Source organism: Camelina sativa, chromosome 17 (genome assembly GCF_000633955.1).
Source record: "Camelina sativa cultivar DH55 chromosome 17, Cs, whole genome shotgun sequence".
Classification (NCBI taxonomy): domain Eukaryota; kingdom Viridiplantae; phylum Streptophyta; class Magnoliopsida; order Brassicales; family Brassicaceae; genus Camelina; species Camelina sativa.
The window spans coordinates 818329-832882 of NC_025701.1; the positions used below are offsets into that span (position 1 = coordinate 818329).

A 14554-nucleotide genomic window follows, 5' to 3' on the forward strand; every position below is an offset into this window, starting at 1 on the left:
AAAAAAAAAAAAGAACAGGGCCGGCCACGTCTCAATCTCATTTTGTCAGCTGTATTGACGTTGAGATATTTTTTTTGCTTGCTATTAAGAAAAGAAAATTTTGGTCAACGTCACAATAAAAGGTCGACTTTTTTTTTTTTTTTAAACATTTGTATTCAATCGCAACCCATAAAAACAAAAAAAAAAAAAAAAAAAAAAAAAACTCGATCAATCAACTTGTTAAGAGAGAACCTTATTCTTGGTATAATGTGAACCGCTGGCGTCTTATTCAAATGTATATTGTACAAATCTTATTCCAGTTACAGCAATCTTATCATTTTTTTTCATTAATTTTGTATTAGGTGGTTGATGAAGATATTAAATTTAAACAAGTAAAACACATCTAACACCCCTCTAAGTAACATCATCAAGACATCAAGCAATGTAAAATAGATTATATACATCTCATCTAATATTAATGATGTTTATGAATTTTTATGGAGATAGAAAAGAATCGAGAACCAACAAAACCCATATTTAGACAACAATTCAAGAGGGGCTCTCTTTTCTTTTTGGGCCTCATAACAAGAAGCCCATTCATATTTACTCGGCCCACAACCTTTAACTAATTATTGGCCGACATATCACACTAGGGTCCAAAACTCCTGTACGGACGGGTTTTCTTCCAGCAATTTAAACCGCCCGTGCGAACAAAATAGGATAAGCCAGCCATATTTAATAAAGCATTTTGATGATTTGCATATTTAATTTAATTATACATCTCGGTAGAGTCTAATTTTATTTTCCTATGATAAAGTTTTAGTTCAACATTCAAACTTTAATGATTTGCCCTCAAACCCATACATAATATCCGGCGGTTACCTTAGATAATAATTAAAAGGAAAAAAACAATTCACCACAAGAAATAAGAACAACCAATAGTCACAACCATTCACCATGTTTTCACGTCCCTTCTCGACATAGTCTTCCTCTTATTCGACTTCTTCATCCTCTTGCTCAACTCTACCTACAATGTTTTAGAGACAACCAAAGTCACAAAAAATAAAAAAATATCAGGATATTATCTATTTGGAGTCTAGTTACTGCATGCTTTCAGAGATATCAGATTTTTTTTTGCGTTAAGCACCTTAGGTTTCCAAAGATTCAAGCAATTCCTTCACTATCCTATTAGAACTAGAATCATCATCATCATCTCCGGCCATCATCTTCAAGTAGTCTTTGTCAATGGTTAGATCCCGAGGCGTGCAATCAAACTCCTGCTTGACAACCAATAACATGGAGGTTGTTACTCAAATGGACCCAACAGTTAGACAACCAATAACATGGAGGTTGTTACTCAAATGGACCCAACAGTTAGACAACCAATAACATGGAGGTTGTTACTCAAATGGACCCAACAGTTAGACAACCAATAACATGGAGGTTGTTACTCAAATGGACCCAACAGTTAGACAATGAATGGGCAAGTGTATTATTCAAGCAGAGAGGTAGGATGCTTACTCTAGCTCCATGTTCTTTACCCCAGAGATGCATGGTGAAATCTGCAAGGCTTTGGCATGAAAAACACTCGTAGCTTTTAACATCAACGCATACGGTGCAAAAAAAACGGGCAGATTCACCGGTTTGAAGAGGCTGTCTTCTTGTTGTCTCCCCTGAATACATTTCATATCAGTGAGATAAAAAAAGCCATCTAGTTCAGAAAAAAACGATTTTGGATGGTTAGAGAGAGAGAGAGAGAGAGAGAACAAACACCTTCAAGTAAGGTTTTCCAGAGCCACCCAGCACAAGTGGCTGAAGCTTGATTAAGAGTATCTTCACAAGCCAGGAGAATGTTGAACCCACGAGCTTGTAGCCAGGAAAGAGAACGAGAGACGCTCTTAACACCGAAGGAATCGGATATGAACATTATTTTAGCCGGAGGTGGATTGTCGAGTGTCCAATTACGAATGTAAGTCGAAATGTTTCTGCCGCCTGATGCAGTAAAGGAAAGGAAATTCAATAAAAAAAACCCCAAAAATACAGCCAGCTGAGAATCTAAACCCTAATTAAAAGAGAAAGCTAAACAGTCTAAACTAAAATAAACTAAAATACTAAGCTAAACAGTCTAAACTATTTCTATGTATTGTTAGGATAGTTATAGAAAGAGATGAGAATAATAACCGCATGGGCTGTGTTTAACAACGATTCCGGAGGAAGATAACCCTCGCAGGACGTGCTCAGGTGTGTGTTTTAAGTTGCCCACAGCAGTGATGGTGAGAGGACCAGAGCAGCCTAACTTCTCCAACGCCGATTGTATACACGGACCGACCCGACAAGCATCGTAACCAACGGGAACCGGACAGCGGTCAATATCCCACCACACCGACGTTTTACCTTCCACGTACGCCTCGTTCTTCAACATCCTTTTAACATTAATTATAAAATCAATCAGACGTGAAATAATTCAAAACTCCAACCTAAAGCAATTGAGCAACAGATAAGCAACGTGAGACCAACCTCGATTAATATCGCCCAGGAAAGAAGAGGGGATCTACAGACGGCAAGTTCTCGACCTTGTGAGCAGTCGCAGCTTCTAAAGTTTCTTTCAACTTTTCACTTTATATATGCGAAACTTATGGGCTATCTAAATGTGTGGGCTAAAAATAAAATAATACTCCTATATGAATAGGTGAAAACGTCTAGACCAAATTATTTATGTCTCTCCGCCACCTTGAAGACATCCAACGTGTCACCATATTATTGGTCATTTTTTATTTTTCTCTCCAAAATAAGTTTCTCCGTTTCTTCTTTCAACGATTAATCGAAATCGACATACGCAAAATCAAATCGACCCAATCCCCTAACCTTGGGAAATAACACCTAATCAGCAGTAAGACTTCGAAAACATTTTTTTTGTTTACTTGTAAATTTTAAAGCAAAATCCCACGTGCTATATAACTTAGTTAGCACTTTCTACCAAAAAAATAAATAAATAACGATATATCTTATTATATAAAGTTGGGTTTTGAAAATTAGTCATTAACAATATTTTGACATGTGTTAAGTTATCAATCTCAGATTTTGACAAGTGTAAACAGTTAATATTTAAAAAGAGAAATTTAATATTAATAATGTAAAAAACTAATTATCAAAATTACTGAATTTATTAAAAAATACAAAGTTTTTTAAAATAATTATTAGGAGATTATATATATATATATATATATATCATAAAATTCGAAATTATAATATTATTTACTTACTTTTAATTTTAAGTTATTAATTCTACAAAAAAAATAGAAAAAGGATTAAGGAAAATATACAGTTAATTAATAATTTTATTTTTTTTGTAAATACTCACTTCTATATAAACATAGTGATCAAAAATACTACTTTCAACTTTGTTTAATTGCCGGATAAATCGACTCAAATAAAATTATTACATGTAAAATTATTATTTAGAATTTAAGGTGTCATAATAATAATTTTACACATAATTTTTTTATATTTTATTCAAATTTACATTTAATTATTTTGTGTAAAAATATATTTCACCGTGAAATGTGGAAAGATAATGTTAATTATTGTGATAATTGTAATAATATTATTTATTTTTAAGATTATTGTAATAATTAATTTTTAATATATACTCCTTTTGTTCATTTTTAAGATTATTGTAATAATGTCAATGCACTATATTATATTTTCATTGCATATTTTTCATTATATTTTATAGTTTTACACTTAATCTATGACTAAATTAACCCATTAAATAAGGACATATATGTATATTTTAATATTTTATTAATTTGTGTGAAATGTGTTAAAATGACACTTATTGTGAAACAGAGGGAGTACTTGAATAGTCATCAAATTTTTTAAAATTGGAGAATAAGTTTTGTATTTCAAAAATTTAAATAGATGAATAAGTTTTTTAATAGTTTATGAAATGTAATTTACTTTAAATAATTAAATATGTTATGAAAATGAAAATGAAATTATTAACTATATTTTTTTATATAGTTGATGAAGTCTTTTATTTTAAAAAAACTAATATAAAGAAACATTACCTTATATATTCCACTGACACATTTATGTAAATAATAATGAAATAAATATTTTTTTATATATTTTAATGGCACATTTAATGAATCAAAAGACTTATTTTTGTAAATATGTTTATCTTGAGATGCTTAATTACAATTAAATCTTCAAATTGCTCTAGCGACGACATATCAGCATTAAATGCTTCTTTATTAGTATATGGGGGACTAGAACAAAAAAAGGTATTTATTATTATTATTACTATTTTTTATATACTGATCAGCAAAGTTATAATTTAAATAAAGATATAAAGTTTCATGAGATATGTATGATATATGATAGCCTGATATGATGACAAGATATATGTATACGATATATATACATTAATGCGCCCATATCTTGTCATAATATTAGGCTATCATCATATCAGACTATCACATATCTCATGAAGTTCTTCATATCTTTATTTAAATTATGACTTTGCTGATAAGTATATATATATATATATAAAATAACAATTAGAAATGAAGTTTTAATTTGGTCAATCCAAAAAGTGCAGACGTTGGTCACTTTTTTGGATTGACCAAATTAAAAATTCATTTCTAATTTTTTTTTTTTGGTGACAATAAATATTCTGAAGCCGCAACTGTGCATAGTCACCCCAATTGCCGGATCAAGTAATTTTTCTCGGATAACTCTTGTAAGCCGACCATCATGAGCGATAACTGTCGTGATATCAACATGACCCATGTAACCCCTAGCTCTCAAAGACATAGTTATGAGTGAGGCAATCCCATGAGGTATCAGACAATTTTCTATCTCCCACCAAATTTTGACGGGAGCATAGCTATATGCTTGTGGAGCGTTTCGGCTAGCATGGTTTCCCATCTGATTTAAGTGGGAGACAAAGATAAACAATCTGAATCCAACCTACGTAAGAGAGTAAGGCTCCAACTGGTAACCAAAATTTAGGAAAAAAACGAGGAGGAATATGATATTCTCTTGATTCCTCAAAAATTTTTTTACCATTTACAAAGATTATTATTTCCTCGGCATTCCTCTACATTTCTCATCAAATGAGGAACATTAGACCAAAAATGTTCCTCCCCAAAATTGATGAGGAACAAATGGAACAAAAAATAAATAAATATTAAAATTCGTTTTTCAATTTTAAAATAAATAAAAATTATGTTTATTAATAATATTTTAATTTTATAATACAATAATATTCATATTTTTCATAATATATTAGCAGAAAAATATATTTGATACAAAATGTCATGTTAAATTAATTTAAAATCTTTATTTGGAAATTGTATGAATAGTAAAATAAATTTTAAAGATGTGTATATCGTAAATAAAAACTAAATAATATTTTAAATTAAGTTTTATTGTAGGTTAATATTAACTATTAGTATTTAATATGATGTATCTAAAATTTAATTCACAAATTTTATTTTAAAATCAAATGTAAATTTATTTTATATACATTAAAAATAATATTAATATTATTATTAATTGATTTATTTAATATTTAATATAATTTTTAAAAAATTGTTATTATTTGATTAACAGTTATTATTGTGTTAGTTCTGTACATCTTTTCCTTTTATTTCTCAAAAAACAAGCAATGTGAGACCAGCCTCGAGACCAACCTCGATTAATATCGCCCAGGAGCTTGTAGGGTTTCTTTCAATTTTTCACTTTATATATACGAAATTTATGGGATATCTAAGGGACTCTAAATGTGTGGGCTAAATGTGTAGGCATCATCACATATAGTAACATCATTAAGCAAATGTAAAATAGATATTGTACATCTCATCTATATTAGACAAGAATATTTTTGGAGATAGAAAAGAATCGAGAACCAACAAAACCCATATTAGACAATTCAAGAGGGACTCTCTCTTCTCTCTTTTTCTCTCTCTCTGTACATAATTTCTATATAAATTAAAGAACTAAGGATCAAAAGAGAGTTATATAAACTTATTCATAAACAGACGAAAACACGATCTCTCTGTTTTCTCTTTCTCTCTTTTTACATGAAGTAGCTCAGAGATGTCTTCTTCCTCGACCCTCCTTCTCCATACAGCTCGTTCCACTGCTGAAGCTCGTTCATGTTCGATGAATCAGACGACACACTCGCACATACCTACAACCACAAATATCATTACCATTTTAAAATCCCAAAAACCTGTGGACTCTCAAACTATGATTTCTTGTGTGTTTCAGATTCTCAAACCTGATCATGTGCGGCCTTGAAGTCATTCATCGTCAAGGGTCTTATGTCTGTACTGCTATATAACTTAGGCATTGGTCGGTTTTCCGCTTCAGCCACACCTCTCTCCTGCAAGTCAACAAACCCCATGACATTTTAGTTTTCAGTTATTCAAAACCACAGACCATAACCCTTTACCATTTTAAAACAGAGCCATACCTTCTTTTCTTTTTCCAGAATCTCTCGGATAGGAAGATGTGCCGCCGTCACACAAAGATTCTGCAAACCAAAACAATTGTTTTAGAATGTGGGTTTATATGAAAACGGATTTTCAAGTTTCTGCATTGGATGGAGGAAATTACAGACCTTTAAGTCACTCCCTGAGTACCCATCTGTCAAATTTGCTATAGCTTCTAAATTTACGTCTTGTGCCATATCTTCTTTCGCCAAAATTACGCTCAAGATCTTTGATCTGTTTGCTGAATCAGGGAGATTAACCATCAACCTGCACAGAAGATCTACTCTAAGCGATTCTTCAAAGATGATGACAAAAGACACATAAAACAGAGAATAACTGACGGTTTACTACCTTCGGGGAAGCCGTCTAATAACTGCTTCGTCAAGGTCGAATGGTCTGTTGGTAGCAGCCAGTACTAAAACTCTTTCTTTATCCTTTGTGCGTAAGCCGTCCCAGTTTATCATGAATTCGTTCTTCATCTTACGCATAGCTTCATGTTCTCCTGGATTCTCACGTCTTCCCAACATGCTATCAACCTAAATAATTTCGTTCCCATTCAAAAGATTTTCAGAAGGAAAAAGAAAATGTAAAGCGGAGGAGAGCTGTTCTTAACTTCATGCAACATACCTCATCGACAAAAATGACGCTTGGAGCTATCTTACTTGCTAATGAGAAAACAGCTTTAACATACTTCTCTCCCTCGCCAAACCACTGCAAGAAATCTAGATGTCAAGTCTAATCTCAATAGGAAACATTACAGAGTCAGGTGACCGTTTCAAGTAATAAATACCTTTGAGGTAATGCTGGACATTGATATATTGATGAAGTTTGCACCAGCCTCGGTTGCTACTGCCTTTGCCAGCATTGTCTTCCCCGTACCAGGAGGTCCAAACAACAGTATACCCTTAGTAGGCTGCATTGAAAAAACAGTTATACTGCAATTTCCACTTTGCGGAGATGAAACAGATATTTGAAAACTAGTAGCGATAAACATACCTTTGTAAGCTGGCCCTTGCCAAACAATTCGGGTCTTTGAAGAGGAAGCATCACCAACTCCTTCAAGGTGTCTTTAACATTTTCCAAAGCCCCGATATCATTAAAAGATACACCGATATCACTTGGAGGAATGACGTCTGATAGGAGTTTTTTCTCGAATTCATTCTCAGTAACAACATCCTATATTAATATAGTAATTGTTAAATATCCAAAAGTTATTTGGGAGGCAAAGTAGCATCAGATTTATGAATATTACTTTGAGAGATTTCTTTGTGCTCTTGTTTTCGTTTTGAATCTCATGCAACATCTGCAGGCTATATGTGATGCTGCAACAAACGCCAAACGGTTATTTGAAAGAAAATATCACAACCGCAATCCTCATGATCTATATTTCAGAGTTTCTATCGAAGGATCACCTTTCTGCCGAGATGATAAGCTTATTGTCTTTGACTGTAGGATCTGAGCAGTTCATAAGATGATGGCCATAAGCCCAGCCAACCACTTTCTCCACACCTATTAATCATAGGGTTTTTGGTTAGACAAATAATCGGATTGTCAAGGAAGAAAAACAGAAGGAAAAGGTTAAAGATGCCTACTATCAGAAGGAAAGGTTTGATCTTTGATGCACAAGGTTTCAAGGTCAGGGCAGACTAGATGGTTTTTACTAAGAACCTGCAACAACCATTAACAGAACATAAGGAAACGCACACACAAAACAAAGAAAACCAGGAACATTTAGATAGACACGAGACTTCATTGAAAGATGCTTACTGCACGGATGCTGGTGATATTAGCTTTAGCCTTCAGGATCTCTGCGTCACGTTCAAGTTTATTCTTCCAGTCCACCAGTAAAGCTTCATCCTATTTTGTTATAAGAAGAAAAAGATAATGAAATAAAAAAGAAACAAATGGCTTTAGACAACTAAAAGGGGCAAAAAGGCTCAAACCTCAGGTAGCTGGATGGCCACTTTGTTAGGAAATAGCCTCGTAATCTGTTTCACTGATTTAGGCATTTCTTTGTTCCTGTCCTGCAGTCTACCACCAAAGTTATCCTGCAGATGCCATGAAAAATCACTTCCAACACATCAAAGAGAGAGAGAGAGAGAGAGAGAGAGTATGTAATTTTTGCATACGTGTATAAGCTGCATCGTCAATTACATGCTTTGCAGTCTTAACAAAATGGAAATTATTAGAGATGAGTAGGGTTGTCATACCGGAAATGCAAGATCCAGCAATGCTGTCTGGTTGCTGCCAAACTTTGTGAACAAGAAACCTCCAGGGTGGGACTGCAAATGATATATCAACCAATCAAATTAACCATTTTGGGAGAAACTTAAGAAGATTAAAACAGCCTAAGAGAGATTGAATAGAAATCCTACTTTTTCCTTTCGGCTGTCCAACTGGGTTTGTGAGGCTATAACAACAATATTCTCAGGTAAATTCTCCAGCTTGCTCTTCAAAGTTATATACACATCACTGTTCCCCGACACAGATTTCTCAATGTCTTTCAGGAACAATATCAATGATCCTCTTTCAATTTCATTAAAAGCCACCTACAATATCATTCAAGACGGGTTAAAGGGTCTCTGTACTTCACAAGAACTATGAAATAATGTTCATATTATATAGAGAGGCAGCCAAAAGTGGTAAGAACTACCTCAAAGATTTCATTGATGGCAAGTTTATCAGCATCGTCACTGGAAGAACTTTCCAAACGAAGTGAACTCGCTGCATACAAAGAATATCATTACTACATTTAACTTTTTAAATGAAAATATGTAGATATTACTTATTAGCACGGGAATTACCAGTACAAAAAAAACCATGGTCGTCTTCACATAGGCCACCAAGATCATTGCCATCTGGTACCGACTTATCAAATCTAACCCCGATTTTTGAAGATCCATTGTCTTCAAACACAAGTAGTACTTTTCCCTGGAAACCGTATGCCGGTCCCCTAGAAAGAATAGCATGAAAAAGAAAAGAGTTTTGATAACAATCTACATCAGAAGAAAATACCTCAAAACAAAATAATAAAATAAAAACAACGAACAATACCTAAGTGGGGCTTGGATAGAAGCAAGTAAACTAGTTAAAGGACCTACAAACTTTACTCGATCACCTAAGAATTACAGAAACGCTTGTTCAGTAACATAAAAAGTGGCACAACAACAAAACTGAAAAATAAGACATAAGCAACCATACCTGCTTTGAAGGCGTAACTTTTTGAGGTTGCAGTTGACACTTCTTGCCTCGGAATAGCCTGAGAACTCAGTGTTGATCCACCTGTAATATTAGCCTCAACACTTGAAGTTGGTTTCTTATGCTGCATAACAGCAGCTTGTGCAACCTGTACAGCTCGTTTAGCAAGCACCGAAATTTTTTCATGCCTAGAACTTTCTTTGGTAGAATCTGCTTCCTTGGCTTTCGAACCCTGAAGCCATCCAGAAACAGTAGAGAATCAATGCTACCAGTACTGTTAAATCCCAAAAAAACAGATTGCCCGGACATATAGCTTCTAAAAATTTGAAACCAATAGTAAAGAGTGCCGATTTAATACAAATATGCTCACGATTTTAACAGACATAAAATCTGTTATGAATATGCATAAAAACACTCCGTAAGAAAAGGAAAAAGAATGAAAGTTTTACCCCAGGTAACAAGAGAGAGTCAACAATCATTAATTTGGCCCCAAAACTTTTAGCAAGCGCTTTTACCAACGTTTCCTGATATATCTCAGAGCCTTCAAATATCCCAGATGTGAATTTTGTTAGGAAAATGAAAATGAAGAACCAAAAAATTATAAACAAAACTTTGTTCAGAGTTTTCCTCATACCAGCTGGTCCAGAGAGCAAGATGCGGGGGCACGACGTTGACAAGTCTGATCCATACTTTACATACTTGCTTTCACACTTCATATGGACATATGTTGATGTTCTCAAAATATCCTTAGTTATGCCACTGTGAAAATTCAGAAAGTTATTTATCCAAACTTGAAACACCACAATACATATTTTCCATCTTGCCATAGCAAAGTATGATAGAAATTAAGAGCACTACTGACCTTAAGAAATATGGGAAGTCCTCAAAAGAAACTTGTATGTCCTGAGGATTGAGCACCCCTGCCCGCAGAGTATCCTTATGTGCTTGACGTCTAGCTGATACCAAAGCTGATGGACGGTCATAAGCTTTCGGCGCTTGCCTCAATTCTCTTCGATCATCCACCAGTATTTTGGAAATGCTACCTCTTAAATCAAATTCAGAAGGATCCCCAAGTAAGCTAAAAATTGGTCGAATTTCAAAACGAGAACCAGGAATGTTTCCACCTTCAGCTTCTTGAAAAGGATCCATTCCATTTCCATCTGCATTCTGGTCATCGTTGGCAGCACAAGAGGTCGAAGCTGCAGTTTTATCCGTTGAAGCAATAGCAGCATGATCATCATTAATATCATCATCGTTCATGTCAACATCCAGGATACAATCATTGCAGCTAGAAGGTAGCACAGGAACCTCTGAATTTTGCTGCCTTTTGACACTTTTAGATGTAGGTGGTAGAAAAGGGACATTATGCAACTTTGATATAGACGCCAATAAAGAGGCCCCATCAACTGGTGAAGAGTCTCCTGCTCTCGTCTCAATATGAAGCCCTTTCAGAGGGGCAGTCTGTGTTTCAAAAAAGCTCAATGAAGAAGCTCTGTCTGGAGTAGCTAGATTTTCATCTTTAAGAGGCTGAAATATCTGAACACTAGTCAAGAAAAAATAGAGATAATACTAACCTCATAGATAGATATATAAAAAGCAAAAAAAAATATATATAAACCCTAATTATGGATCGTGGATAACTTTCCAGATCACTTATAAAAGGATACATAAGCATGTTTCCCAGGGGTGCTGAAGACAACTTCATCGCCACCCCGCAGATTAACACAAGAACTCCTTTGGTAAATCTTGCCATTGACCTGAACAAGTAGACTATTCCCTCTTATCTCCAACGATGCAACTAATGGACCTCCGTGCTGCAAAAAAAAAAAACATAATAAGTAAAAAGGCTTCCTGTCCCCTTGGGCTAGTAGAAAGACCAATCAGATGGTGTCCTTACCTCATACTGCTTAATTTCACATAGAACGGTGGGCATAGAATGATCTTTGATACATAAATCGCATCCTCGCCGTCCAACAGTAAACACAGAGCCTCTGATGATAATATGAGGGTTCTGAAATTGTGATTAAAAGGGCAGTCAGAAACCACATGTTAGTAGTAGTAGTCACAGGAAATTGAAAATCCCACGACAGACTAGCTAGTTCATAATTCATACTAATCCTCTACTTTTTTAACCATTGACTAAACATTTCAACAGCAAAACACAGAAGCTTTCTCTTCTAAAAGAGATACACAAACGCCCAAGCTCATCAAATACAGTACATTGTCAGAAACTGCTCCGCAAGGACCAATAATATCAACATATATGTCCATGGCAGCAGACCAAACACGACCCAATAAGCCGAAAGCCACGACCTTTACTAAATTACAGCTAAAACCCACAACATGCAAACAACATACAAAGTAATCAGAAGCAAAATCAACATACCTGAGAATACTGAGAAATCAGCTTGGCCCAAGGAGCCTGAGCCTTAGCAGTCCGCTTCTTAGAAGATTTAGATTTCTCAGGTTCCACCACCACTTCACCTACACAGGCAAAGACAGATATGAGCAACAACAAAAAAAAAGAGAAAACTTTTATGTCATGCAAAGCAAAAGGAGAGAGAACATGCAAAGATGTGAACCTGCAGGGGTGATAGGCGGCACCAAGGCTTCAACTTCAGGAACTGTTTCGGTCTCCATGGCCGGCACATCGGTGGTAGTAAGTGGCCTTTCCGCATCATGAGTCTGCGGATCAGGAGTTCTCAATTCCGGCTCTCCAGATTCCGATCCTCGGTTTTCAATCGGCACCTCACTCGCCGACGAAGATGCTGCCGGTTCCGCCGCAGCCTAAACCAAAAAAAAAAAACAAAAATCGAAAACGAAATTCAAAAAAAAGCCCCCAGATTTAAAAAATCGAGAATTGAGAATTGACCCAACCCTAGCCTCGTCTCATCAATTAGAAGGTATTGAGAAGAAGGGGTGAGTTCGATCTTAAATTAACCTTGGATCGTTTGGAAGGACGTGAGGAGGAAGAAGTAGTGGTGTCGGGAGAAGAAAAGCGCTTGGAAGCAGAAGAGCTACGTCTTGTCTCAACCATATCTCGTTCGTTCGTTCGTTCGTATTCAACGCCGCCGTCTCCGCCGCTTGATCCAAAGAAGAAGAGAAGAGACGCTTCCAGAGAAAGATAAATAAGAAGAGGAATGAAATTGAAATAACTTAATTCTTCTCTTCTTCTTCTTCTTCTTATTTATTTATAAAAAAAAAGTGTGGCGTATCTGGACATATTTAACTTTTTACCATTTTCCTTTTTTGTTTGGTCATATAATTTCTAAAAGCAAATTAACAAGTTTCCATTTTTTCTTTAACTTTTAAGGAAAAATTATATTTATTTATTTTACTCTCTCGTATTGTATTTAATTAAAAACGACAGATGTAATAATAATTAAATACAAACAAATCAGCTCCCCCACTTGAGATTTTGACTAAATTTGGCTTTAGATAAATAGATTCTCATTAAAATAATAAAAAAAACATCCAACGGTCAATATTTAAATTTTACAAGACAGAGAGAGAGAGAGAGAAGCATTAGAATATTCTTGTGCCAGGCTACTTGTTTTCTTTGTTTTTTCTTTTCTCGTCAAAATCTTTTGAGGTTTGCATATTTGCTGCATGTTGACAACTTGACGACATGCGTTTTAATTGGCATTTGGAAGTAACAACATTGTTACAGCTCCACATTATTCTTACGTTTTTCTTTTTAATCTAATCACACCCACCCGCATAGCTGACACAAGTGTGTGGTATGTTTTACACTAGATTAAAAATCTCGTGTTTTTTTTTTGTTATAGAGCGGTGGCTGGCTGATGAATTTCAAATCTGTAATATCGTCAACTATAGTAATAACTATATAACCAACAAACTCCATAGCAGTTACGACAGAAACGAATGTTGTATTAAGCACGTCACGTGTATGTATCGATGATCCCGCCATTTTATGAGCAGTAAGTCAGTCTACTTCCGTGCAGTCAACTAATCATCATGCTATAACTAAATCGCAACCATAGGAAGACCCATTATTAGTGATTCGTTCAAAAAAAAACAAAAACAAAAGGAAGACCCATTAGTGTGGTTTCTCTTTAAGGCCCGGCCCATTCAAATCCAACGATCTTAGAATAGGGAAGAAAATTTGTGACCGGGCATCATGATGGGGTAAGAAATATTCCACAAAAGACGAAGAAGATGTTTTTTTCACTTTTATAAAAATGTTAATGAGTACATGTTAACTGACAAAGCGAATGTTCTGATGATTCCAAAAACACTAGTTTTATAGTGTTTTTTTAAGATACACAAGTACTGTATAAAGTTTTGGATCGTCTATGCAATTCAATTTGCTAGAAAACATATATTTATTTAACTGATGTTGTTATGGTCGTCCTTACGGACAGTTCAACTATATCTTATTTTATTATTAAAGATAATGTTCCCCTCGTTATAAAAAGCTGGAATTCCAAAAAATGCATCTCATTGTAGATAGCAAGTGATGACAAACGAACAAACTACTGTATTAAGTAGAACACGATCAATCGTGGTCTTCCCCAATTTAACCTAATAATTCTCATTTAAATTTAGAACCATATATGTTGTCGAGCTGATCAGCGACATGTTTTATTGAGAAAAATCCTGCTTTTAGTGATTAGACAAGAAGAACCAAGTTGCTTCGGGTTGTTTTAATAATGTCTCACGCTCTTTGTTTTAGTTAAATACTCTTATGTTGGTTATGTTGTTTCTTTCAGGTTTCCAAGTCCCTAATAATAGATTCAAATTAACCCTTTTTCAATTTCTGAAACCTTTGAGGAAAAGCAAAAAAAAAAAAAAATTTGCTATCATGGATGGACATGGACTGATGGACCTAAGGAAAATGCTATCATTATGGA

General features: G+C 34.7%; 2 protein-coding genes across 2 annotated transcripts; both read right to left on the bottom strand.

Moving 5' to 3' along the window:
- Positions 767-2585, bottom strand: LOC104754392. Its single transcript, XM_010476576.2, has 6 exons — positions 2497-2585; positions 2161-2402; positions 1753-1971; positions 1501-1652; positions 1127-1256; positions 767-1006 (listed from the first exon to the last, which is right to left on the bottom strand). The coding sequence occupies exons 2-5, from the start codon at positions 2399-2401 to the stop codon at positions 1128-1130; spliced, it is 741 nt and encodes a 246-aa protein (XP_010474878.2). The 5' UTR covers position 2402; positions 2497-2585; the 3' UTR covers positions 767-1006; position 1127.
- On the bottom strand, positions 5801-12831 carry LOC104754393. Its single transcript, XM_010476577.2, has 27 exons — positions 12622-12831; positions 12263-12467; positions 12067-12164; positions 11578-11691; positions 11348-11494; positions 10543-11216; positions 10315-10439; positions 10130-10221; positions 9684-9912; positions 9537-9600; positions 9287-9435; positions 9136-9206; positions 8858-9031; positions 8693-8764; positions 8426-8530; positions 8250-8339; positions 8075-8150; positions 7895-7991; positions 7735-7804; positions 7479-7658; positions 7273-7395; positions 7110-7193; positions 6834-7018; positions 6611-6749; positions 6464-6523; positions 6269-6373; positions 5801-6178 (listed from the first exon to the last, which is right to left on the bottom strand). Exons 1-27 carry the CDS (start codon positions 12715-12717, stop codon positions 6065-6067), a joined length of 3738 nt encoding a protein of 1245 aa, XP_010474879.1. The 5' UTR covers positions 12718-12831; the 3' UTR covers positions 5801-6064.